The 26922-nt window shown below is 39.1% G+C and overlaps 3 protein-coding genes across 6 annotated transcripts; 1 reads left to right on the top strand and 2 right to left on the bottom strand.

Annotated features, from left to right (window-relative positions):
- Window positions 1-422: 422 nt before the first annotated feature.
- LOC122294386 (ent-kaurenoic acid oxidase 1-like) lies at window positions 423-10516 on the top strand. The gene is made up of 8 exons (XM_043103080.1): window positions 423-867; window positions 7944-8424; window positions 8498-8761; window positions 8844-8933; window positions 9050-9128; window positions 9287-9393; window positions 9737-9858; window positions 10001-10516. The coding sequence occupies exons 1-8, from the start codon at window positions 614-616 to the stop codon at window positions 10104-10106; spliced, it is 1503 nt and encodes a 500-aa protein (XP_042959014.1). The 5' UTR covers window positions 423-613; the 3' UTR covers window positions 10107-10516.
- Window positions 10517-14431: 3915 nt separating this feature from the next.
- On the bottom strand, window positions 14432-19649 carry LOC122294892 (WD-40 repeat-containing protein MSI1-like). The gene is made up of 6 exons (XM_043103875.1): window positions 19096-19649; window positions 18386-18712; window positions 17175-17327; window positions 16027-16151; window positions 15680-15775; window positions 14432-14906 (listed from the first exon to the last, which is right to left on the bottom strand). Exons 1-6 carry the CDS (start codon window positions 19438-19440, stop codon window positions 14681-14683), a joined length of 1272 nt encoding a protein of 423 aa, XP_042959809.1. The 5' UTR covers window positions 19441-19649; the 3' UTR covers window positions 14432-14680.
- Window positions 19650-21213: 1564 nt separating this feature from the next.
- Window positions 21214-26922, bottom strand: LOC122295042 (putative disease resistance protein At3g14460). 4 transcript variants are annotated; one of them, XM_043104062.1, is made up of 5 exons: window positions 26820-26922; window positions 22908-26527; window positions 22483-22605; window positions 21557-21620; window positions 21214-21431 (listed from the first exon to the last, which is right to left on the bottom strand). In XM_043104062.1, the coding sequence occupies exons 2-3, from the start codon at window positions 26524-26526 to the stop codon at window positions 22553-22555; spliced, it is 3672 nt and encodes a 1223-aa protein (XP_042959996.1). In that variant the 5' UTR covers window position 26527; window positions 26820-26922; the 3' UTR covers window positions 21214-21431; window positions 21557-21620; window positions 22483-22552. The 4 variants fall into 4 exon arrangements, with proteins under 4 accessions (XP_042959996.1, XP_042959995.1, XP_042959994.1 ...); XM_043104061.1 differs by lacking the exon at window positions 26820-26922 and adding an exon at window positions 26736-26816; XM_043104060.1 differs by lacking the exon at window positions 26820-26922 and having other exon boundaries at window positions 22891-26690.

The raw sequence follows: 26922 nt of genomic DNA, 5'->3' as shown, positions 1-26922 counted from the left end.
TTTTTATTATTATTAGTATCCAAATACAACCTTTATCAATTTATGCGATGCAATAAGTTTGAATAGCAATATTAATATAATTATAATAATCCCCTATATACCATGAATGTAATTGTGTAGATTTCTTCGTCATAAATGTGCTGTGATTTAGATGCATGAATTTGTATATACCAATATCAAGCTCGAAATCCGAATATTGTAATCAGTCATGCACTGAAAATTAATTATTAATTAAGCGACAGCTCAAGAGATCAATAATTAATAACTATATTTAAGCTTTGCTATTCATAAGCCCCGTGCACATATACCATACCATGCAGCTTTGTCTAACACCTTTTGATCTTTTTCCTCCTTACGTTATATATTTATGGAATATGTCGGCCTCAGTTACGTACGTCAAGAGGCCCCCTGAAAGGAAACTAATGAGATATGTTCTAGAGAGAGAGAGAGAGAGAGGAGATGAAAGGGGCTCATGAGCTCCGTCTCGTTGTTTTAGCATTCAAGGCCCCGTTATAAATACCCCCAACAACATTCACAAACTTATAAATACATAAAGGGAGGCTGCGAGGAGTGCAGAGGAAGTAGCAGCAGCAGCAGGGATCGATATATATATATGATAACTATGGAATTTGGTTGGATGTGGTTGGTGATGGTGCTCATTTGGAGTTTTGGTGCTGTATTGGTGGCAATACTGGAATGGGTGCTCAAGAATGCAAATAAGTGGCTCCACGAGAAGCACTTGGGGGAGAAACAGTACTCTCTTCCACCTGGTGATTTGGGTTGGCCTTTCCTCGGCAACATGCCCTCCTTCCTTCGCTCCTTCAAATCCAACCATCCTGAATCCTTCATCTCCTCCTTTGTTTCCAGGTCTCTCTCTCTCTCTCTCTCTCTCTCTCTCTCTCTCTCTCTCTCTCTACATGCATATTAAGACGAGGGTATTTCAGTGCATGCATGATGCGGAGCAGAGGCATCATCGGCCATGGAAATGCTCCAAACATCACCGTCCCTTGCGTTGCAAAAGGGACAGACTCTTGTTTTGGGGCCGTTAAATCCAAACCGCGCATCCTTGCATTGTTCAGCTTTTTATATGTCCACGTCATCATTTTGCATACAACGATAGATTTGTCAACATTTTTTTTTTCTTAAAGCTTTTTTCCCTCATTAAGTTTCAAATTTTGTTTCAACTTTTGTTTTTATGTTAAATACAAAAGAAATGAAAGCATAATTAGACAGCATGCTTAATGATTCACGTTACACTTCAAATAAATAGATCATGCCACATGGTTTGATGTTTGGAAAGCACTATAGACATAATTAAGGGATCCCACAAACTCCACCCCAGTTAAATTTTTTTATCCTAGTACTCCCCTGTTCCCCACCCCCTCAGCCCCGAGAGAGAGAGAGAGAGAGAGATTTTGTACCTGCCCGTGAGGGGGCGACAATGACGATGTTTCGACATCAATGATGGGGCGAGAAAGATGATTGAGCTACTGTGAGGGGCAAGAAAGGTGAAGGGTGAGGGCGGGGACGCCAGTGAGGGGTTGCTCCAAGGAGGAGGGGAGAGGAGGCAAAAAGAAAGACTGGCATGGCACACTAATAATAGTATGGCACATTAATTTGTGGAATCCCTTTGTATTTCTAACAGCTCTCATGATGTTTATTCAACATGGTATTATATAGTGGAAGAGAATAGTGCAAGGGAGTGGTTGGTAAGTGGTAACCTTTTCTTAATTAAAAAGTTGCCTTTTAACTTATTTAAAAAGGGGCAAAAAATATTGTAGGCTTTGCTAATTATAGTATATAAGGAAAATGATTTTTACAGTCTTACAATATACAAGTTTCATGTATTTCTTTTTCAAAAAGTAGGTAAATTTTGAATACACATGAAAAAATTTATATATTAATACTAGATTTTACATTTTATTTTTAAAAAATGTGCATAAAATTTAAATTCCTTAAAATTAGATAATTATATCTAACGTTACTCGTAATAGCAAACAGACGCACATCTTATCACAAACTCTAACCCTACAATAACGTTACTCGTAATAGCAAACAGACGCACATCTTATCACAAACTCTAGCCCCCTTTGTAGGGTTTTCATCTTGCATCACCAAAAATGGGGGGTGCGTTCCTTTTTTCTGTCTCAAATACTGTACTTCAGGAGTCGAAAACAGATGATGTAGTTTATAGACTTGAAAAAGTCAAGAGTTTTAATCATTTGAGTCCACTCTTCTTCTTCTTTTCCTTTCATTATCAAGATTAGTGCTTGTCTATTCAACAAAATGATTGACAACTATAACACTTCGTAGACATGTTAAAAGGGAAATCCACTAACATAAAAAGAACATGTACATACATGATCTAGAGTCAAGTCTTGGTGTTGGCTGCTGTGTCAAGTTGAGCACCAAAGACTATAGCTAGTTAGATTTGAAAGTTCTTGAATGAATTCAAAGAAACTTTAGATAATAATTCTCTCCATTTCAAATATTCATTAATGTAGAATGATCAAAATATCTCTTGATTTATACCAAATTTAAGTGCCACAGAGGGAATCTATCTTTTAACAGGGGTTATGATCATAAGTACTCTAGTGCTATATATCTAAATGTATGCATGAGATCCGCACAGGGCAGGGTATATCCTTCTTGATAACTTTATGGGAACCTAGAAATTGATGCCATTCCATAACAGCCTTGTCCAGCAGGTACATTTTCTTTTTCTTTTTCTATTGAACTCACAGCAACCTTCCATGCACACGGATCCACCGGATAAAAAGGAAAACCAGTAACACTACGCATTGTACATTCTGTTAGGATTGTTAGCATGATCTGTTATTTTCTATTCGTTATTCATTTCTGTAAACCATAAATAGCAGCACACATCGTGCATGCAGTACGTAACATTTTTGGAATATATCTCAGTTATTCCTCTTGCACCTCTGGTTCATTTGCTTTCCTGAGTCACTGTCAATATGGTATCACGAGCATGACACCTCCAACCTCCGATACAGATTCAGACCCTGAAAACGTCGATTCAAACATGCCAAACACCGATTCCCATACCCCAAACAATCCTGCCACCAATCCCCATCATCCGGCCAGTCCTTATTTCATCCAACCAGGAGAAGGAGCTTCATCCCCTCTGGTTCCAGATCTCCTCAACACAGAAAATTATGTCACCTGGGCCAGAACCATGCGACGAGCACTGAACATTAAAAACAAACTGGGATTTATCGATGGCACAATCCTTAAGCCTACAAATGCCCTTGATCCTTTTCTTACCCCTTGGGAACGGTGTAATGATATGATAATTGCCTGGATCCAACACTCCGTTGGTCCAGAACATCGATCCAGCATTGCCCACGCAGAAACAGCTACACAGGTCTGGAATGACCTTCGGGAACGTTTCTCAATCCAGAATGCACCACGCATTTTTCAACTATCCAAATCCATCTCTTCTCTCCTGCAGGAAGATGACTCTGTTAGTCAATACTATAACAAACTCAAATGCTTTTGGGATGAGTTGGATATCTATGAGCCCATGCCCATATGTACGTGCGGTTCTGTGAAAACATTACTAGAATATGCCCACCGGCACAAAGTCATGCAGTTTCTCATGGGTCTCCATGACTCGTTTGATTCAATACGTGCTCAAATACTACTCCAAGATCCACTCCCTGCATTAAATCGAGTCCTCTCGGTTGTACAACAGGAGGAGCGACGCCGGCAACTTCATTCTTCTCCAGCACCTCTGGCTATGGCTACTAGAGGACCGGACCATCGCACCACATCATCAGCTCGCAAGGATCGTCTTTTTTGCTCGCATTGTAACATCTCCGGACACTCTTTGGAACGCTGTTTCAAAGCCAATCCCAACCTCCCTGTGTGTGCTCACTGCCGCATACCCGGACATACCAAAGAGAAATGTTACAAACTCAATGGCTTTCCTCCTGGCCATAAGAATAGCTCTAAAATTAAATCCTATGCTAATCAGTCTACTCTTGAACAGGAACAAATCAGCCATGGACCACCGATTACTCAGGAGCAGTATAGTCACCTGCTTGCTTTGCTTCAATCTTCTCAACTCCCTACCGTTGCCCCTGCTGCCAACATTACCAGCACCTCCAATTCCCCTGTATCTTGTAAATTTTTCTGCAATTTCACTCACTCAAAACCCATTGTCACAGCCACTAACACCTCTTGGATCATAGACACCGGAGCTACAGACCACATGATCTGTAGCCCCACTCTCTTTTCTCACAATATCACTCCTATTTCACACACCATCAAGCTTCCAAACGGATCCACCACACAAGCTACTCATATCGGTGATGTTCGGCTTACTCCATCTCTACTTCTCAGAAATGTTTTATGCGTACCTTCATTTTCTTTTAATCTCATTTCGGCAAAATCATTAGCTACTCACTCTCATTGCTGTCTCATTTTTTTCTCACAAATGTGTTACATCCAGGACCTTTCATCTTGGACGACGATTGGACTGGGGAAGGTGCTTAATGGCTTATACCACCTTCAAACCTCAAGACCGCATCCGACAACTTTATCTTTTTTTTTTTCTGCATTTCCTTACAGTTCTGTGAACATTTCCAATGCTTCAAACTTTGATGAGTTTACATTGTGGCATTATCGTCTTGGACATAGTTCCATGACCAAGCACATTTTAAATGACATACTCCAAAACAATTCTAAAGCTTCAGCATCTTCAAAACATCTGTGTGAAATTTGTCCCATTGCAAAACAACATCGATTACCATTTCCACCATCTGAAATCACTACCAGCAAACCATTTGATTTAATATCTGTAGACATATGGGGGCCTAGTCAGACTCAAGCTTACAATGGTGCCAAATATTTCCTCACAATAGTCGATCAATTCACTAGATGTACCTGGCTCTACATGCTGTCATCTAAATCAGAAGCTCGACAATCACTTCAAAATTTCTTTTCCCTCGTGGCAACTCAGTTTAACACTCAGATAAAAACAATTCGATCCGATAATGGAGCCGAATTTAATATGCCATCCTTTTATCAATCCAAAGGCACCTTACACCAACTCACCTGCGTCGCTACGCCCCAACAAAATGCATTAGCCGAACGTAAACATCAGCATATTCTTAACGTTGCCAGAGCCTTAAAATTCCAGTCAGGCCTTCCATTACAATACTGGACAGATTTCATCACCACTGCCATCTACATCATCAACCGAACACCCTCCCCCAATCTCCAATACAAAACTCCCTTCGAATTACTTTTTAATCAAAAACCATCATATTCGCATTTCAAAATCTTCGGCTGCCTATGCTTTGCCTCCACAATTTCCTCTTCTCGCACCAAATTTGCCCCACGAGCACGAAAGTGTCTATTCCTTGGCTACCCCTACGGAGTCAAAGGATACAAACTCCTCGACCTCCAAACCAACCAAATATTTCTTTCACGCGATGTCGTCTTTCACGAAAATATTTTCCCGATGACACAACCACCATCGACATCCATCACTGATTTTTCCAAACACTCAAACATCTCAGATAATAGGCCTGACGAAAATATCCCCACTACCTCCACACCTATTCTTTTTCCCATCGACCATTTCATCCCCCATTCATCTTCAGACATACCCCCCTCCCCTACGGACACAACACCTGACCCATCCCACTCTGACAACACCAATACAATTCCCCCTAATCCAAGACGCTCCACTCGTCTACGTAAAGCCCCCACCTACCTTGCAGACTTCCATTGTAATCAAGCCATTACACACACCTCATTTCAATCGGCATCCAAGCAGAAAAGGACTGGCGTTTCTCATCTCCAAAATTCAAAGGTACATTTCCCTCTCTCTTCTGTTATTTCATATCACTCACTCTCACCATCTTTTAAAGCTTTCACCACCTCCCTCTCTACATACACTGAACCCACCTCATATACTCAAGCCATCAAACATCCTATATGGCGTGAAGCAATGCAACAGGAGCTCACTGCACTTGAGCTCAATGAGACGTGGTCCATAGTTGATCTCCCTCCCAACAAGAAGCCAATAGCATGCAAATGGATTTATAAATATAAATTCAAAGCCGATGGGTCTATTGAACGAGCCAAAGCTCGTCTGGTTGCAAAAGGGTTCACTCAACGTGAAGGAATCGACTTTCATGACACATTTTCTCCGGTTGCCAAATTGGTCTCTATACGTTGTCTCCTTGCCGTGGCAGCCATCAAAGGCTGGGATCTTCAACAATTAGACGTCAACAATGCCTTTCTCTACGGCGAGCTCGATGAAGAACTATATATGAAGCCTCCTCCTGGTCTTTCAGCGGCCAAAAACAACAAAGTCTGTCGTCTCCACAAAAGCCTCTATGGCTTACGTCAAGCTTCTCGCCAATGGAACAACAAACTGTCCTCATCTTTGGCTGAATTCGGCTTTCAACAGTCCAAAGCCGATTATAGCTTATTCACAAAGCTCACTGCCGAATCCTTTGTCGCTCTCCTCATATATGTCGACGATATCATCCTTCTCAGCTCAAACGTTGCTTCCAGTGATGCTGTCAAGACTTTTTTGGCAACCAAGTTCAAGATTAAAACACTCGGCCCCCTCAAGTACTTCCTTGGCATGGAAATAGCTCGATCCAAGGCCGGTATCCAACTCTGTCAGCGCAAGTACGCACTCGACATCCTAGCTGAAACTGGGTTACTTGCTGCTAAACCTTCCCCCCTCCCTATGGAACCGAATCTCAAATTAACAAAAGATGATGGTGATCTCTTTAAGGACCCAGCTTTGTATCGCAGACTAGTTGGGAAGTTGATATACCTCACCAACACGAGACCAGACCTCAACTATAGCGTGAATCTTCTCAGCCAGTTCATGGCAACTCCACGGGTTCCTCACTATCATGCTATTTTGAAAGTCCTTCGATACATTAAGGCCACCCCTGGTCAAGGCCTATACTTTCCTGCATCTTCAAAAATCGAACTCGTTGCATACTCTGATGCAAACTGGGGAAATTGCCCAGACACACGACGCTCAACCACTGGGTTTTGCGTGTTTCTTGGGCACTCTCTAATCTCCTGGAAATCGAAGAAACAGAGTACTATCTCAAGATCCTCCGCCGAGTCTGAATACCGAGCTATGGCAGCCGTCTCTTGTGAACTCACCTGGCTACGCTACTTTCTACATGACCTACGTATTTCCATCACCAAGCCTGCCACCTTGTATTGCGACAACCTGGCCGCATTGCACATTGCTGCAAACCCAGTGTTTCATGAACGCACGAAACACATCGAACTTGACTGTCATCTCGTTCGCGAAAAAATATCGGCTGGTCAAATATCCACTGCACACGTTCCTTCCGCAAGTCAGTTAGCAGATTTGTTCACTAAGCCAATCCATTCTCCCACGTTCAACAAGTTGTTATCCAAGATGGGAGTAATCAACATTTACTCTCCATCTTGCGGGGGGGTATTGAACTCACAGCAACCTTCCATGCACACGGATCCACCGGATAAAAAGGAAAACCAGTAACACTACGCATTGTACATTCTGTTAGGATTGTTAGCATGATCTGTTATTTTCTATTCGTTATTCATTTCTGTAAACCATAAATAGCAGCACACATCGTGCATGCAGTACGTAACATTTTTGGAATATATCTCAGTTATTCCTCTTGCACCTCTGGTTCATTTGCTTTCCTGAGTCACTGTCAATATTTTCAGGAACAACAAAAATGAATTGTGGCTGAATGTCGTGTATATGATTCTCATAATTATGTGACAGGAAAATTGATTATAATCATGGTACTGTATGTGTTATAATAATTACAGGATATTTTGTTGTGGTTTCAGATGGATATGGATGTTTGTTCAAAGGTTTAGATCCTCTGATCTGAGTTTTGCATGCATGCACGTTAAGTTTTCTTTCTCAAACGATGCAGATTTGGACGTACTGGAATATACAAGGCTTTCATGTTTGGGAGCCCCTGCGTGATAGTTACAACACCTGAAACATGCAGGAGAGTTTTGACTGCAGATGATGATAGCTTTAAGCCAGGTTGGCCTCAATCCACCGTTCAACTCATTGGAAACAAGTCATTTATCGGAATTTCCTACGAAGAACACAAGCGTCTCCGGCGGTTAACAGCTGCTCCGGTCAATGGTTACGAGGCATTGTCCACGTATGCTAAATATATCGAAGAAAATGTCGTCTCTTCCTTGAACAAGTGGACAACGATGGGAGAATTTGAGTTTCTGACCCAGCTTCGGAAGCTTACTTTCAGGATAATTATGTACATTTTTCTTAGCTCTGAGAGTGAGCCTGTGATGGAGGCTTTGGAGAGGGAATACACAGCTCTTAACTATGGAGTTAGAGCCACGGCAATTAATCTTCCAGGATTTGTTTACCATAAAGCACTCAAGGTGATCAGTATCGTAGTTGTATTTTCTCAGCTTTGTTTTCAGGATTTGTTTACCAAAATAATCGATGTTTCAGGCTCGGAAGAAGCTTGTGGCTACATTTCAATCTATTGTTGATGAGAGGAGAAATCAAAGGAAGGAGTTTGTCTTGCCAAAGAAGAAAGATATGATGGATGCTTTGCTGGATGTTGCAGATGAAAATGGCAGAAAATTATCTGACGAGGAAATCATAGATATTCTGTTGATGTACTTAAATGCAGGTCATGAATCTTCAGGACATACAGCAATGTGGGCAGCCATTTTCCTGGAACGGCACCCAGAATTTCTTCAAAAAGCTAAGGTACTATAATTTAATATATTGCTCATTAAGTTTCAACTTTTTTGTTGGTTATTGAATTGTATTGCAACAAAACTGCATGCAGGCAGAGCAGGAGGAAATCGTAAGGAAGAGGCCACCGGGGCAAAGTGGGTTGACTCTGAAAGAAATTAGAGAAATGGAGTATCTTTCCAAGGTACAGCATGTTCTATGTGCTCGACCTGTCCATGGTCAATTTGGCATCAGTACTCTTTTCTTATTCTTTTTATTCTCATTAACATCTTATGCTTTTAAACTGCTGTACGTACGTAGGTGATCGATGAAACCCTTCGTTTGATAACATTTTCACCGTTTGTTTTCCGAGAGGCAAAAACAGATGTCAACATTAATGGTCAGTTTATGTTCTGGATTTTCGTTCTTTTTATAGTTTTCTGTAGTGATTAGTACTCAATTCCCTTCGGCATGTAAACAATGGGTTTATCTAAAACACTTCATCCAATGTAGCTGCTTATGATTTATTACAAGTATATATCTTGCTTTAATTTTCAGGTTATACCATTCCCAAAGGTTGGAAAGTCGTTGTCTGGTTTAGAAGTGTTCATCTGGATCCTGAAATTTACGAAAATCCAATGGAATTTAATCCTTCCAGATGGGATGTAAGTTTTTTTTTTTTTTTTTTTTTTGCTCTTTGCAGATGTAATGCAAGTAAAATATCGTAGTAATATTAAATACAATCATGGGTTGTACACGTGCCGCACACTCCTTTTGAAAAAAAGTGAACTAGTCCATCATTAAAAAATTATTTCTTTCATACGAATTTCATATTTAGACAGAATTTACATATTCTATAACTGTAAATATCATTACTCAAAATATCATCTTCTTTCCTTTTTCAGATCAATATACAGTACTTTTGCAGCTTTGCATCAATGCATGACAACAGTTCATTAAGTCTGTGCTATGATTGGTATTCTGTTTATTTGCTTTATTTTGTGGCAGAATTATACACCCAAAGCTGGAACCTTCCTTCCCTTTGGAGCAGGAAGCAGGTTGTGCCCTGGAAATGATCTTGCTAAGCTGGAAATCACCATTTTCCTTCACCATTTTCTCCTTCATTATCAGTGAGTTTATCTTTCAACCTTTTTTTTTTCTCTCTCTCTCTAATATTTCAGATAGAGAAAATATATACAAGCATTTGCCAACTCAATATTCTCTTTCTCTAATATTTTTCTTTTTTTTTTCTAATTTTTTTTCTTGGTACAGGCTGGAGCGGGTTAATCCTGGAAGCCCTGTGATGTACTTGCCACATACCAGGCCCATTGATAATTGCTTGGCAAGACTCAAGAAATGCCCCACTTCATCTGCATAGGGAGAAAGAAAGTGGAAACAAATATAAAGCCAGCATGATATTGAACATTTGCAGTTATCTAGTTTATTGAATAAAGTATGATATTGTCTGCAATCTTACGCCCAGATATGTGTCACAGTCCAGGAACAGTATACATGGGCCATGGGCCAATTTGGGCTTATTACTTCTTGTTTTTCTTTTATGTTATGTAATGAAGTGGGCTACAGGGTAGCTGGGCCGTTAGTTTGTTATTTCTTTTTATCCAATCCATTAGTTAGTAATATTGGGTCATGTTTTATCAAGGCTGAGGCCTTATTTAAATTTATGGCAAGATCCTAGTATATATGTTTACTGTAGCTACCGAAAGGATCCATCCAGAAAGTTAATGCAAAGAGAATATCTTATCACCGGTCAGTCTGTTCCTTTTAAAATAACAACCCTCCATCTAAAAACTTCCACATAGCTCTTCCATTTCATATACGATGTACCTGTCCACACGTGAAATCCCTTCCTCGTGCAGTAGCCCACCGAAGCATCCCCCATGTTCCTCCTTCATCGACTTTCGTTTTAATTTTTTTCTGGTTGATTGATTTATTTTTTTCAATGTCTAGTGATTTTTCTTTCTAGGTTACAGATTCCCATTCCTTCATTGGCATCAACTACGACTAAGTCGCCGGCACCTTTCATCTTCCACTTTTGGTTTTCCTTCAGCCGTTCGTCATCACATAAATTGATGAACACAACACCACACTCCACAAAAACTTGCAGTTTATCCGATAAAGAAAGGGATTTAATGGTGGGTTTGTTAATGGGTTTTCCTTCAGCCGTTCATCACCACATAAATCTGTTTGTTAATGAGATGTAATGGTGGATTGTTGCGAATGTGAGATCTGGAGCATTAGGGCCTTGGAGATTTTCTTTGTTGTAATTTTTTTTCCTATTTCTTTAAGGGTTGTTGCAATTGGGTTTGGGTTTTGTTAGTGGGTTTTCTTGTTCAGATTGATGAACAACATGCGATTGGATTTGCGTTTTGCTGGGAAAATGAGATGCTATTGAAGATTCGAAGAAGTTGGAGGGAGGAGACCGTGCTCTTTTCATTCGTGGGTTTTAATCATGTGTGGATTTATGCATTGTGTATTTTTCTAATTTTCTTACGTGTCTTTGTGTTATTGGAAGGCTGTTTTTCTCCCATTACCGGTTGGTCTGTTCCAAAGCGTTTCACTAATGCAAATCTCTCTCTCTCTCTCTTATCATTTTCTTTTTCCTTTCTTTAATGGAGGAGGTGCTCCCCTCTAAGTGAGCAATTTGCCAATTTCTATGTATTACTCTTAAAGTAAATTGCGGTCTGTTACAAGTGGTATCAGAGCCATCTTTCCTTTGCATCGGCTTCATCACTCCGTGAAAATGAAACAAATTATCTCATCCTTACTCCATATCAAAGAGCTATTTCAACGCTTCGACATTCTCCAGCAACATTTGGATGATTTTCGGGACACCCACAATAAAATGCACGAAGTATTTCAATAGCATATGAACGAATGGGAGAACAACTTCAACGAATGCTTCAACCAATTGGAGGATCAAATCGGTGAAATAGGGATAGCATGTGCAATACAAAAAGATAATGTACATGCAGCATCTGACGAAGAAAATGAGAAAGGCCAAGAGGACCAGATCTGTGCGATGCATGAAGACGAAGAACGGGCCAAAGCTGCAAACAGATTAGTATCCCATTTCATCTTCAACCAAAGCTGCAACTAGATTTCTTGGCTTGCCGTGGCTCAGTCTTGGGGGCCGTCGGAATTTTCCTTTCTCAGACACAGAGAGAAGGCGTGTGTAAGTTCATCCGGTAGTAACGAGTTCTGAAGCACCAAATGGAAGTTTGATCCTGGTGGATCCGAAACAACCTCATTCTTTCATCGAGTCGTGACTCGTGAGCAAAACAGAGCACCTTTGCCGGGTGGAGAACTCTATTGTAAAAGCTTCATGGATTTGCAAGTTTTGTTCCAGTGGAGGCCGATTACTGCGAACACTACCACTCCTCCCCTTTCTAAAGAATTTGGGCTCCTTACTCTAGACCCAAGTGATCCTCTTCATGTCGCGGTTCACCCAGATGAAGCACATGGTGCGGTTGTAGCCTAGCTCCATGTTGCCGTCCAACAAGAGGGAACACCTTCGAAAATTCGAATGGTTGTTCTCGTCTCAAGCGGATTCCTCGTACACTTCTCAACCTCACGACAATCCAACTCGTCCCATCCAGCGATGTACCCCCACGCCGCTTCCGCCAACATCGAAGGCAAGGCCATAGTCCACATCGAGAATCCTGGCACCGATGAGAGCCTTAACCCTGTACTCCATTACCTCGCCTGGCCCTTTGTCTCCTACCGATGGGGTCATCAGGTCCAACTCCTCAGGGAACAGATTGCTCATAGTGTTCCAACTACTCTGTTCAAGGCTCAGGGTATGCATGGCCAAGAGGTGAGTCAATTTGATGCTTTTGTTGCAGTAATCTCTAATTCCTTGAATTTTTCATGATTCGTGAAAGGTGTTGTGGGAGACGATCTGCTTGTCTTCCAGTGGGTTCCATGGATGAAATCCGGGGTTAGCTTGAAACTGGAATTAAATAAGAAGAAGGGCTACGAGGTGCTCTTTATGGTTGATGCAATTGATAAGTATACCATTCGGCAGTTGAAGTTGTACGGTGGGAAGCAAAGAATAGGGCCCAAGCTGTTTGATGAAATGAACGAGGAGAATTCTTGTAGTTACTTCAGCGAGGAAGTTCATACTGGTTACCACAAAGAAAGAAAGCTATTTCTTGTAGACCTTGGATTAGCCCCCAGATGGCGAGACAGTGCAACTAGCTTGCATGTTGACGATGATCGAAGTCCAAAGATTTTCAGGGAGACCTTTGATGTATTGTTTGCTTCTACTTGTTCAAAGCTTCAAAGTGGGTGTAGAGTTGTGTTTGCGAAAATGCCCCGTAGGTATGTTGGTTCATGGGATGCTCTTCATGATCTGAATTTTTTTTTCAAAATTACTGGAGGACTTGAGGATGGTATTTCACGTTTGTGTGATGTGAAATGGCTTGTTTCACAGTTTATATGGCAAGTATCTCTTTCAAATGTGGACGACAAATTGGATGAGGGGGTGAATAGTGCCCCTCAGCTGTTTGTTATATTGCTATTGAAGGGTGTTTCTGGGTGGTACGGGATAACTTTGCTAAAATTTTGGCAGCCATCTTGTGGCCCTTTGATAGAGGAAGGGAAATAACTACTGTGGGAAGGAATTGTGATGGCGAGGATGCTATTAAGATTCTGATGAGCCCCTCATATGAGGTGCAAGTGGCATCACCTTGTGACTATTTAGCCTTCAATCCTCTTCTTCCCGATATTACATATAGTACAAAGTGTCATTTTGCTATTGTTGGTGGTGGCCCAACTAGCTTGGAGTTTTCTACAGAGCTCATGGAAAGTTTGTTTCAGTTCACCTTAAAAATATGGGCATTGATGAGCATTCACTCAACTTTTGCTTTCTTTGAAAATAGGGACAATGGAACTTCCAGAGACAGTATGGGGGCTTGCAAACTTGATGAGTTCATTAATTATCGAGCATTTGTTGTCGCTTGGGCAACTTACCAAGATGTCTACTTGTTTGGTTAGATAAATATCAACGGGGGTATGTAGCGACACCCATTGATTGGGTTATTATTGTGACACGTGAAGTGGCTGTTAGTATAAAGAAAATTTTTATTTTTGAACCAGGTGGTGGGACGATCATGACCGCAATTTGTTGATAAGGTCTTCTATGGGGAATAGTTTGTCATAGTCTAGGAACAGTATACACGGGCATGGGCTAATTTGGGCCTATTATTTGTTATTTTTCTTTATGTTATGTAACGAAATGGACCACAGGTAGCTGGGCCGTTAGTTTGTTATTTATTTTTATCCAGTCCATTAGTTAGTCGTTTGGGTCATGTTTTATCAAGGCTGGGGCCTTATTCAGACGTATCGCAAAACTCTAGCATATATGCTCATTGTAGCTATCGAAAGGATCCATCCAGAAAGTTAATGCAAATCTATTTCCTTCTTCTTCCTTTCTTCAATGGAGGTGCTCCCCTAAGTGAGCAATTTTTATATATTTCTCTTTAAGTAACTTCGATGTGTTACAATATGGCAGTTATCTAAGATGAAACTATTAGAATCCTTCAAACAAGCTTTAAGGCTGTTGGCAGGTAGAAAGAAAAGAGATCTTGGAGAAAATAAGAACCCCCTTGAATCCTTGATTTTCTATTAATAACTCCTGTGCATGCATGAATACCTTCAAACTTGACATATATACACATTCTCTTGTTGCTGAATCATAAAATTTTTCATTATAATCATAAGTGATGAAAATAGTCCCAAATGCTGTCCCCATCAGAAGCTACTTCCGGCAAAATAATTACGAGAACTGTGCCTGGGGGATACAATACAAGTCAGTTCGACACAACAAAAACACAATCACTTCACATATACTTAGGGAGGACACCTAAAGTTGCACGTTCTCTAATTAATTTTCTGGCAACCTGTCTGTCAAATCTAGCTAAAAAAAATACACTAGGTAGCCTTTGTAGATTCTTCCGGTAAATCATCTTCATCATGGTAGATGTTCTCGGCCATCTGCCAGATTTGAAGTATGTTATCTTCAGCTACACTAGCGACAACCCAGTCTTCACTTGGGTTCCAGGAAAAATCAGATATTTTACTCGTATGACCACCATGAATAAAAAGTAACTCCGGTGGTCCATCTTCAGCATCCTCTGGTGTTTGCTCTTCATCAATCCTACAATAAACCAAAAGCCAAAAAGAATTTATTTCAGGCAATGTCTTTGTTCTTACTTGCAAATATATTGGGTAGCCGAAAAGAGTGCTGGTCAATATCATCATACAAATTCGGGTGAAATAAACTTTACACCATTAGCATTCCAATTATGTGGCTCTATTCACATTCACAGAAGGGTCATTCTAATCTCTGAAGCTTCAATCCAACCTAGCCGTATTAGCATTCCCCCACTTCACAGTTTCCTTTTTAACTCTTTTCACCCTTGTTTTGGATAGCCCTACTCCCAGTTTCTTCCCCGGATTGATAATTCTAAACATTGCAGATATATGACTCAAACGTACAATACATTGTAAAACTATCCCAATTCCCATACCAAATTTAAGCGGTGGTATATAAATATATTAGAGAGGCTAACCCCTTCTCTACCAAATTCTCTACCAAATTTAAGCAATCATATTAGAGAGGCTAACCCCTTCTCTTCAAGCGGTGGTATATAAATATATATATATATATCTTCTATGCTAACTTTAGCCAATCATGAATCAACAGCTAAATTTAAACTTGATTCTCTTAGCATGGCTTGTTTGGTAATACCTTCTCAGACAAACCACTAAAATAGTCCCAAAACTTTAATGATTCCCATGCAAAATCACATTTTGTTCTTGAGCCAAAAATAGTATAATGAACAATTTAAATCTCATAAATTGTATTAGTTCAATTAGATCTGTGCTATCCCAACGTGGCTTAGAAGAAATAGTTGGTCCAGCAAATACCTGCTAAGATCCCACACCATGAGTCTCCTACCAAGACAACAAGAAGCTAAGATAGTCTCATTTTTTGGATTCCAGCCAACTTGGAAAACCTCCTCCCTGTTGTACATCAGGGCAAAAACGAGTTAAGAAATAGCCATCAACAATGAAATAGAAACACCCAACCCCCCCCCCCCCCCCCCCCCCCCCCCCCCCCCCCCCCCCCCCCCCCCCCCCCCCCCCCCCCCCCAAAAAAAAAAAGTGCAAAAGACACCTAGATTTTTTTTTACAAGGTGCAAAAGACGCACATAGACAACTAAGTCCAAAAGATAAATCTATATAGCCTATTAAATCCAAAAGAGAATTCTTACTTGTGACAATCAAAGGTGTGGAGTGCAGTGCTGATCTTACGTAGATCGAACAACTTCACAGTTTTATCAGTAGAGCCCGTTGCAACAACCCATTCATTAAAGGGATTGAAAGCTAAGCAGTTTACCTGGCACGACGTCATGAAAAAGATTGGATTATCACTGACCAAGAAAAAGGGGGAAAACACCATATTCACCACCTCTAGACAATAGCAAAGATACAGTGTGCACAAATAACTATCACACTTTAAGCATTGAAAGCATTCGGAGTACAAAGGAGGGATTTCTATGAGTTTAAATCATTTACAAGGCAATGATGAATTAATTGTATCTAAATTAATTATCATCACCGGCCTGACCATTAATCAGGGTAGGAGCCAATCAAGAAATGGACAATAGTTGTTGAAAATTCATTTATTTACATTCACAAGTTCACAACTCATATGTACCAATGCATATATTTCCAGTAGAGAGAGAAGTAATTAAATGCATCAAGCCACGTGGACAATACCAACCCACACAGTTTGTACAAGATCAAAAATCGAATTTTAATGTGCAAGTGTATTTGAGTCATAATTAATATTGACATGTCATCCAAAAAGAAAAAAAGTAGATTTTTTTAAAGTATCATCATGATATTGAGATCCATAACACATGATAAGACTAAAAGACTAATAAGGTTTTCTCTTGTTAGCTTGCATTAATTAGACCTACCCATCTGCTCCATATCATCCTCTACAACATGAAAGACAATGTGGATTGAGTAGAATTTTCTATGCACTTGAAAGGGCAGTGAAATCAAATAGAAGCAACAAAGATAGGAAAAAGGGTTATGTACCTCGGTACTACAAATATACATTTTTTTTTTTTTACGAGTAAAAGGGCAGTGAAATCAAATAGAAGCAGATAGGAAAAATGGTTATGTTCCTAGGTACTACAAATATACGTTTTTTTTTTTTATGAGCAGGATACTACAAATATATGTGAGGTAGGCAATGATCTACAAGGGCATAGTTTTGCCTTTGAAGCATTGGAACTGATTTAGCAAACTAAGAGTGTTGTAACTTAGAGTATCTGTAGCAATTTTCCCATGTGTGTGTGTGTGTGTGAGAGAGAGAGAGAGAGAGAGAGAGAACATTCTTAACACCAACCTCACTTTGATGAGCAATAACAGAGTGGACAGGCTTGCTAACTGATGGAGTCCGGAGATCCCATATTAGCAGGTGCTGATCATCACCTACCGAACCAAATAAGTATTCATGCCTCAGATGCCATGCTACATCTTCTACAACACCTTCATGAACCTATCATTGTAAATGGTAATGAATCCAAATCACGGTAAAAAAAAAAAAAAAAATCAGCAAGGAGCAGCCATTAAATTTTTATAAGAGAGTTTGATTAACTCAGAAATGAATTAAAAGTACAGAAATCGTTGCCAATAACAAAATAAAATAAAATGAAAGATACATATTGCCTGAGCATCCACATTGGTCTATGCATATGCATATGCAAAGTCATATTTGCATAATATGAGCCTAAATTCATCTACATTAGATTATGCATCTTCAAATATTTGCATAGTTATGAACAGTACCTTTACATATTTGAAGATCTACTATTCACTCCCCAAAACATATTTTACTCATTCTTTCTCTCTCCTCCCACTCTCTTTCTACATATTTTACCTTACATATCATTTTTTTTTTTGATAAATAAATTTTACCTTACATATCTTACTACATATTTTACTCATTCATTCCCCAAAAAATATTTTACTCAAATATTTTACAAATTTGAAGATCAAACCCGTGCACCTCTCTCTCACAGGTTTTAAGTACATGTATTGGGTGTTAATAGAATTTCTTTGTATGCTAATTGCATGTATTAAAACAGTACATGTATTAACCCAATACATGGAAATTGCAAACTCTATAGAAAAAAAATATATATATCAGGCAAAAAGAAAAACATAATAAAATGATAATATTTTATTATTATTTTTTCTCAAATATGCATAAGCCAATGTGAAAGTTTTGCTAGAATGGCAAAGTGGATCTCTAAAAGATATGATTTTACATATACATATGCATAAACCAATGTGGATGCTCCTAGAGCTATCTGAGTTCAACATACCAAAAACAGGTCTTTTGTAGCCATCACATTCATTCCAGTTATAAGATACTTACAAATTGTACAATGAACTTCTTGAAAACATGGAGCAAGTTCAATGACACCATCAGTTTAACATGATCAGTCACTTTTTAACATGCAAAGCATGTCTTGAATATTTCGGTCTTACATGAAGGGTATTTTATCTAAACAAATACGTGGGTGCACGTAGGCTTAGCTAGTAAAAGTCTACCTTAAAAATTTGCATGGCATCAAGGCTCTTGTTCTTTGGAGTTGCACTAATATCCCACAAGCATATCTGAGCATCATCAGAGCCACTCAGCAAATAGCCCTCCTTAAACTTACTCCACGATAAACCATATCCTTCAGTGCTGTGGCCCCTCAACCGTAAGTCAGGGCTGCATGCACCATCTAAAGGAGGCTTAGACGGGTGTTTGCTATAATCGAAAACATAAACTTCAGCACTAACTGTCTTAGTGGCAATAATAAATGGATTTTGAGGCATATAACGAGCACGATTGACCTCTCCATCATGATTTATTTGCTGGATTATTTGCACCTGCAAGGAAATAACCCAAGTATTAAGGAGCCGATAAAAATAAAAAATAAAAAATAAAAAAATAGACTATTGATCGTATAAATCGATAATTACAAAGAAAACGCACCAATAGATTGTTCTGATGAAAATGAATACTATAACATTCATCGAGACGCACACTAGGCTCTTCATGAAAATTATATCACAACAATTTTCATTTTTGTCATTTGATCTCCACCAAGAGTAAAGGGCAAATTTTAATTTTATTTATATCATCTTTGACATGAAGTATCGTTTATAGCAATTTTCTAGAATCGAACAACAGCAATAAAAACACTTTCTCAGCCACCAAAGAAACTACAAAGCCAGAGAAAGAGCACGAGAGGTGGAAGCAAATTACGAACCTTTCCATTGGCGCAGCCGAAGCCACCGACATCGGTGCGGTCGTCGTCGTATTGGCGTGCGTCGTTCTCTGCGTCCTCGAGAGGGAGTTGGACCTGGGCGAGCATGAGGTAATTGGGCTCATTCTCGGAGGTGTGGGTGCCTAGGATCATCTTCTGGACGGAATAGTCCTTGCCGGGGGGCTCCTCCCGGTCCGGCAGCCACTCGACGGTGAGAGAAGGCCACTCAAGGGCGTGGGTGATGACCAGATCGTAGAGGAACGGGGTGTTCTTCTTCCAGATCTTGTACTCCTCGTTTATTAGCCTCTCCTCTATCTCCCCTCTCATCTCCTCCTCGTCTTTTCCCATTTTCTTCTGGTTGCTGCTGCTACTGCTCGGATTGGATTTTCTCTCGCTTTCTCGGGGTTTCTCAGTGGGCACTTGCTTGGATTATCTTCATTAATTTAGTTATTTTCTAATAAGGACGTTCCCGCCAAGATTTGGGGGAGTGAGGGTTATGAAACCCTAGAGCTGAATACAGAGTGTGAGGACGGCGGCAACTACTAAGGTCATTTTGGTCCTACAAATGTCAATTTTAGTTCATCAATATTATTAATAAAAATCCTAAATCTCACTACAATTTGCACATCAATTTTTGAGTTTTTTCTTTAACAAAAATAAATGAGGATCCAAAAATAATAAAATATTACATTTTATATGGTAGAATGAAAATTAAATATGAGTGCACTGTTGTTGATATCGTGTTTTGCGACCTAGGCAATTCCACAAGCCCATACTATGGAACTTGCAAGAAGAATTAAGGGTAGATTCGGATTGAGCCCATGAGTCATCCAATGCTAAAGTTAGTTGAGAGTTCTAGGTATTTGAAAAATGAAAAAGTATCCAATCCTTTTTTGTGGAAAGGGTCGAATTATTTATACCTGGCTTAGGCTCTAGCATTGAGAGGGATCGTGGGATGCTAAGTCACTTAGTCCGACTCCCCTGATCCCGCGATGTAGTGCTATATCGTGGTCGTGTGATCTTAGAGGTGGGTCATTTTGTACTAGTATATTCTGTCATGCTTTAAATGCAATGTATTCCTGGCTGAGATGCCCATGACTAGGCATGTCTAATCACGGGCACACCACAAGGTTTCTTGTTCATATACTTTTTGTTAGCTTCCCACTTTTTGAGATGGCCTAAGTTGGCCTAGGTCCGTGATGGGTCTCTTGGTTAACTATGAGCCGTGATCTGGGGGGCCCTTTTTGTGAGGCAAATGGAGTTGTTGGGACGAGCCACATCCCTCCTCCCTTTGCGCCGTGTTGGTTGGGCCCCCACTAGGGATTGTCACGAGCTTCCTTGTTCTTCTTGAACTGAGCACACTTGGAGATTCCGGGCCAAGCCGTTGGGCCTTGGGCCCACCTCCCTCACAACTATATAGAATTACTCATACATTCAGACTGTCAATTCTACATTAGTTTTGTTATTAATTTCTTATTAAAGGGTGAAGACAAAATTTGTCTAAATGAGTTGAGATTTTCTAAATATTACATATCAAGTTTGTTTTGTTTTATTTTCGGGTTCAAATTATATGTAAATCAACCACAATTCAACTAATCAAACCACTAATCTTATTACGTTAATCTTTCTATCAAATTTACATATAATAAATGGTTTTGAAAGGAGTCACAAATAGCTATAGCTTTCAGCTGCCAAAGCTCCAAATCCTGTTGTCGTTGGCTTTGTTAGATTGGGAATTAAAGCGAAAGAAGATGCCACCAGATTGCGTAATTTTCAAGAGTTCATCATATTAAACCACTCAAACCATGCAGGGCTAAGCACCGACTGGATCGAAGTCAGAATGGCCAACCTCCAACTCTGACTTTTTCGGAGGTCTAATCTAACCACCAACTAATTCTGAGATACATTACCTCCGCTCCAACTCTAACTTCTTGGAGTAGAGTCCCATTTTGGGTTTTTTTTAGTCTTCTTGAACTTCATATTTGGCTCACTTAAAAATAAAAATAAAAAAAATGTGTGGGCATCCAAATTTCATTTTTTTTCAAAAATTACAATCTAAACTAAATAATTCACTCACTTTTGATTATAATAAAAAATACAACTAACTAAAAACAATTAACATGCTAACATGCTGTCAAAAATTAAAAATAAAAATAAATCCAACATTTTCTAAGTGCAAACCAAATTAAATGTTCTCAACAAGGCAACAACAACAAATTACAAACTTCCAAATGCACCAAAATAAATTAAATTACAAACTTCTAAATGTCCAACAAATGTTCCCACAACAATAAAGTAAATATAACAAACATCCAAACGTTCAAACTTCCAAGATGTGCCTGAAAAAAAAATATATAAAAAGATTAGTAAGGAAAACAACCCCAACTTTAACTTTAATTGCAAAGTCAAAAATAATTTGAATTGTTGCATCCCTAAATAAAAATAATTTGAACAAAATACTCACTCTGAGTCTATATACTCAAGTTCCTCAGGAATTCAGCCAGTTACACAAGTTGTTTTCAACATTCCTGCCAACATCATGATAAACAACCAATACAATCTTAGAACCATATTCTTTTTTATTTTTTTCATGATCAGCAGTCTTACAGCCAGAGATTTTACAAAGGCACCTAAATTGTGAGCTCGGACCAGGGTAATCAACTTTTTCATACACTTATTATATGATATCTCTGGAATTTTCTCCAGACCCTCTTAAGATTGGTGCGCATAGACTGAGCTTTTTACTTCATTAACCTATACAAGGAATGCATATGAAAACGACTGCTTTCATTCAGTGACATTGGCACTTGTAAGAGGCAGTACTCATGTAACAAACGCAAGCTAGCATTTATGCACAGGTCGCTTGCGGACACTTAGAAAATTTGAAAGTCCTCACACAAATGCAAACGAGGTAATCCTGATTCCTTTCCATAGAAGGAAAGTGATATAAATATAGTACAAGCATAGGATCATAAATAATTTAGAAAGAGAGAGATACAGATCAAGAGGGAAGAAATATGAGGAAGAATGAATGAGGTTATGGGAAAGAAAAAGCAGATTGAGTGAGATTTGGAGAAAATCCAGAGGAAGGTGTATTTTAGACTCTTAGAGTGGGATCCACACTGTTGAAAACCAATGGGAATTAATTGCTAATTTTAATAGTTAATGGTGCAATTTTTTAAAAAAATGAGTATATGATAACATCAGATAATATCAATATGATCATGAGTACGTACTAGATTGCAAGAAAAAGCAACCAAATCATGAGTGACACGATGTTTCCAAGATCAAGAAAATTAGTCATATATATAATATTGCATTTGTTTTTGAAAAATAAAATTAATTCATTAGTCATGTGAATTTTATGTAAGGATGAACGAAAAGCTGTACCCAGAACTTGTTAATAGTGATCATCCTCCACATTCTGAAAGCTAGCTGTCAATGATCCGCAGGAGATCTATTAGAACTGGTACCTAGACGGTGGTGGTTCATACGGACTTCTCATGTTATAAACTGTCAATGCAGAAAACAACGAGACAGTTACAAAAGCAAATTAAGAAAGAGAAAATGGAAAACAAACGAGAGGGATATTATTGGATCTATTATATATTATTTATAAAAAACAAATCAAAAATGCATTTCATTATATTTGGATACAAAATAAAAAGAGTTAAGTCAATCATGATGATCAGCAAAACAAATATTCCCAATTCATATTTCTTTTACTTTTACTTTTATTAATTTTTAACAAAATCTTATTTTATAACTTCAATTAAAAGCTTTCATGAGGTTGCATACATGCATGGGGCTCTCACCTTGACTCCATTCATATCCTTGAATTTGTGTGCGATCAATCATTATGTTGGGGACGCAAGCCACCTTGAGCCATTCTTTTCCTTGTTTACCTCTCAAATCTTGCAGCAACACAGGATCACAGGTCCATATACGTAAAAAACGAAGGGAGGCAGGGAAGCCCTCTTCTGGCATGTTCCTGAGCTTTGGACAGTCATTGATTACCAATTTTACAAGGGAGGTGAGGTGTTGAAACCCCTCATTGTCCAAAGATTTCAAATTTCCAAATGAAGAGATCTTAAGACTGGTCAGAGTGGTGGGCAGCAACAACCCCCCAGGAAACGACTCCACATGATCTTCTAATTTGTCGCTGACGATTTCTAACCATTCAAGAGAGGTGAGTATTTGCAAATCCCATCCCTTCCAGTTTGCAATGAGTTTCTTACACCTGATGATCACAATTTGCTTCAGATTGGAAGGCAGTCCCCCTTCTGGAAACGACTCAACTTCTGGACAATTTATTAACTCCAAATAACAAAGAGACGAAATGAGTAGGTGCATCTTATCTGGCATTGACCTCAAGCTCTCACAATCGTTGAGGGAAAACGTTGCAAGGTTAGGGGCACACAATCCTCTTGGAAAATCTACAAACTTAGGACATTTATAGATTTTTATATATAATATCGCTGAATCAACTCCATGTTGTTCTAAAAGTTGCAAATTCCTGCACCTATTGAATTGAATACGCTTCAAATTTGGGAATAGGTCTAATGGAAAGGACACTAGAGAATCACAACAATCTGTCAAGTACAATTCTTCAAGGGATGAAAATTGTTGGTGCATGGGGAGGTCACACTTCTTACAATCATTGATTACAAGTATTTTCAATTTTGAGAGTAAACCATCATGTTCATGTTGTTCTAGAAGCACAACTGATTCCAAATTATTACACTCGGTTATTTTCATATGGGTAAGTACTGGGAAAGAGTCTATGGGGACCAAACCCTCAAGATGTTGACAATTACAAATCACAAGTTTGTGTAACGAATGAAGATATACAGGCAACCTTCCTCTCAGCTTGGGGCAATTCTCAATATATAAATCTTCAAGTTGAGGAAAAGTTTCAACTTTATTTTCGGCACCCAAATTTTCCCAAGTTACCCAATTTGACATATCCTTGAACTTTAGCAATTTCAAACTTCCAAATGGCTTCATTAAAGAATGGCTATTTCCATAAAACTCTTGATCCACAGTAACAACTCCATCAATCCCATAAATATAGAGTTCATTAAGAAAAGGTAGCTGCCCAAGGGGTGGCAAGGCACTACAATATTTGCAATACATTAAATTCAACCTAGACAATGAATGAAGCCCCGATCCTATCCAATCGGGAAAACCTCTCCCGCCATAGTAGTAGATGGTGAGACTTTTCAATTTTTCATGGGACTGCAGATTTTCAATTACACCTCTTTGACTTTCCGAAATACCAAGTACTTCTTCTAGAGGATTCCATTTTAACACCAACTCCTCGAGGTAACGCTTATCCTTCAAGCTTGCATCCAAAGCATCCTTGGCTAATCTAACATTTTGGAGCTCTTTAATTAAAAGCTTTCCCCGAAGATTTATTAGTTTTCCCAATTCTCCAATATTGCTAGACCCACTGTCATGTTTGCTGACAATGAATTTGGATAACGTCTGGAGACATTTAAGTCTATCCATTTGTATCGGCATCTCCTTTAAGTTGAAAGTTTCGTCAATTTGAAGATGACGTAAATTAATGAGTTTCCACATATCTCTTGGCAATCTTTCCAACTCTACACAGTATGATAACTTCAACGTTTGCAAATTGTACAACATACATATGGAGTCTGGCAATCCTTCAATAAATGAGTCAGAAACATCCAAATAACGTAGATGTTTCATTTTGCTAATTGAATCAAACAACTCAGTTAGCTCCCTTATCCCGGATAGAGAAAGAACTTTTAAGCCCCATGCCCTTGGCATTTTGATTTCACTCCATTCCTTACAATCTAATACTAGGAAAGTGCGCAACTGCTTGGCCTTGTAAAGATCCTCTTCAATATTCTTATCAAAGTTATCTGAACTTCCATGGAAATACGATAAATAGCGAGTCATCCTTCCAATTTCTTTTGAATTATCACCCTCCAACCGCGTAAAGCCAAATTGCCCAGTCACGAAATTTGCCAAGTCGTTGACAAGATCATGCATTACAAAACCTGACTCATAAGTTTCAAGTGATTTTTGAAATAATGATCTTGATACAAGAGCATCGAAGTAACGATTGCCAACTTCTTCCATAGTTTCTATTTCAGATTGTTGCAAGAAACCTTCCGCCATCCATAATAAAACTAATTGATCTTTTTTAAAAATATAATCTTTTGGGAATATCGAACAATAAGCAAAACATCTTTTTAAATATGAGGGGAGATACTTATAACTTAACCTCAAAGCCGGAAGAATGTCTGTCCCCTTCATGTGAAGATCCCATAAATTGCTCTTCAATATATTCGTCCATCTCTCGACATTTGATTCGGACCACAAGAGATCGCCAATGGCTTTAATTGCTAAAGGTAGACCTTTGCACTTTTTCACAATTTGTCTACCTATTTTTTCTTTCTCTGGATTTGCGTTGGAGCTACCATCACGAAATGCATGTTTTTCAAAAAGGGACCAGCAGTCATCATTTGGTAATAGATTTAGATGATGAGTTGCAGTTGCCTTCATGGCCAATGCAACGCTTTCATTCCTTGTGGTGACAAGGATCTTACTTCCTTGAGTCCCATAATGCAAGAGTTGGCTTAGGAACTCCTGATGACGGGATTTCTCGCTCCAAACATCATCCAAAACAAGGAGAAATTTTTTTCCCGTCAAATTCTTCTTTAGTATAACTTGAAGCTGCTCTGGATCCTCAGTAGAAGGAGCTGATGAAGTTGCAGACTGATCTATAATTGATTTCATTACATTGGGCACAACAAATTCTTCTGAAACACAAAACCATATTTTAAGGTTGAAATGTTGCTCCACCCGAGTGTCGTTGTATGCCAGTTGAGCAAGGGTAGTCTTGCCGATTCCCCCCATGCCAATGATGGCAATCACGCACCTTTCATTGCCACTCGCATCAGACGAGAGCAATAAGTCCATAATTTTTTTCTTGTCCTCATTCCTACCAACAGTGTCAGACTCTGAGACGTAAGAAGTGAGTACCCGTTCTGGATATTGTTTTCCTCCAACTCCTACTTGTAGACCCATACAATCCTTTTGCTTTGTTAGATCTTCAAGTCTATCAAGTACCTCTTTAATTTTTGGTTCTATTTCATTGACAAAAATATCAAGGAAAGTATTAGAGATGCAGTCTAGTACCTTTTCTGCAGTGGTACTATATTCAGCGTCCAGCTTTCTTTGCAAGGCTTCAGTAGCAATCTCATCCAAGATGTCTTCCGCGTCGAAGAGAACATCCTTCAACTCGTCAACCCACTCTTTCACAAAAGAATTCGTAAGTTGCTTTTCTTCCGCGTCTGCAAGCACAGCATTCACAGACAGCATTGCATTCTTCAATTTCCTTGAGAGCATTTTGGTTTGTTTTCTTCCCTGCATGAAGTCAGCCACCTCACGAGATGCCATTCTGTGAAACAACACGCTAAGTGAAGCAGAGAGAAATGCCAAGCCCACCTCAGCCATGTTTTTCTACTTCGGAATGAAAGAAATCAAGGGAAATGAAGGAAGGTATTTTTGCAAACAGCAAAGCAAGCTCAGGTTGCAAGAAAATTCTTACTATAATAAAATGAAAATTATTTTATATATATATATATGAATTTTGAATCTCTACGTACCATACATTTCATTGAAGAAAAAATCTATCAATTTCAGAGAAATAGAATTTGACAGCTGTTCATCTAAGACTTTTTGAATTCTACCTGTCTTTCTGAATCTTGATACAGAGAACCAGCTAGAAGTTGCAAAATGAGTTCCCCCAACCCTCTTACAATGTTCAGTCATGTCTTTTTCAACTTTATTTTT

The sequence above is a fragment of the Carya illinoinensis genome, chromosome 14 (assembly GCF_018687715.1).
Source record: "Carya illinoinensis cultivar Pawnee chromosome 14, C.illinoinensisPawnee_v1, whole genome shotgun sequence".
NCBI classification, from domain to species: Eukaryota; Viridiplantae; Streptophyta; class Magnoliopsida; order Fagales; family Juglandaceae; genus Carya; species Carya illinoinensis.
The sequence above is the reverse complement of the archived record's forward strand: the minus strand, read 5'-3'. Positions and strand labels throughout refer to the sequence as shown.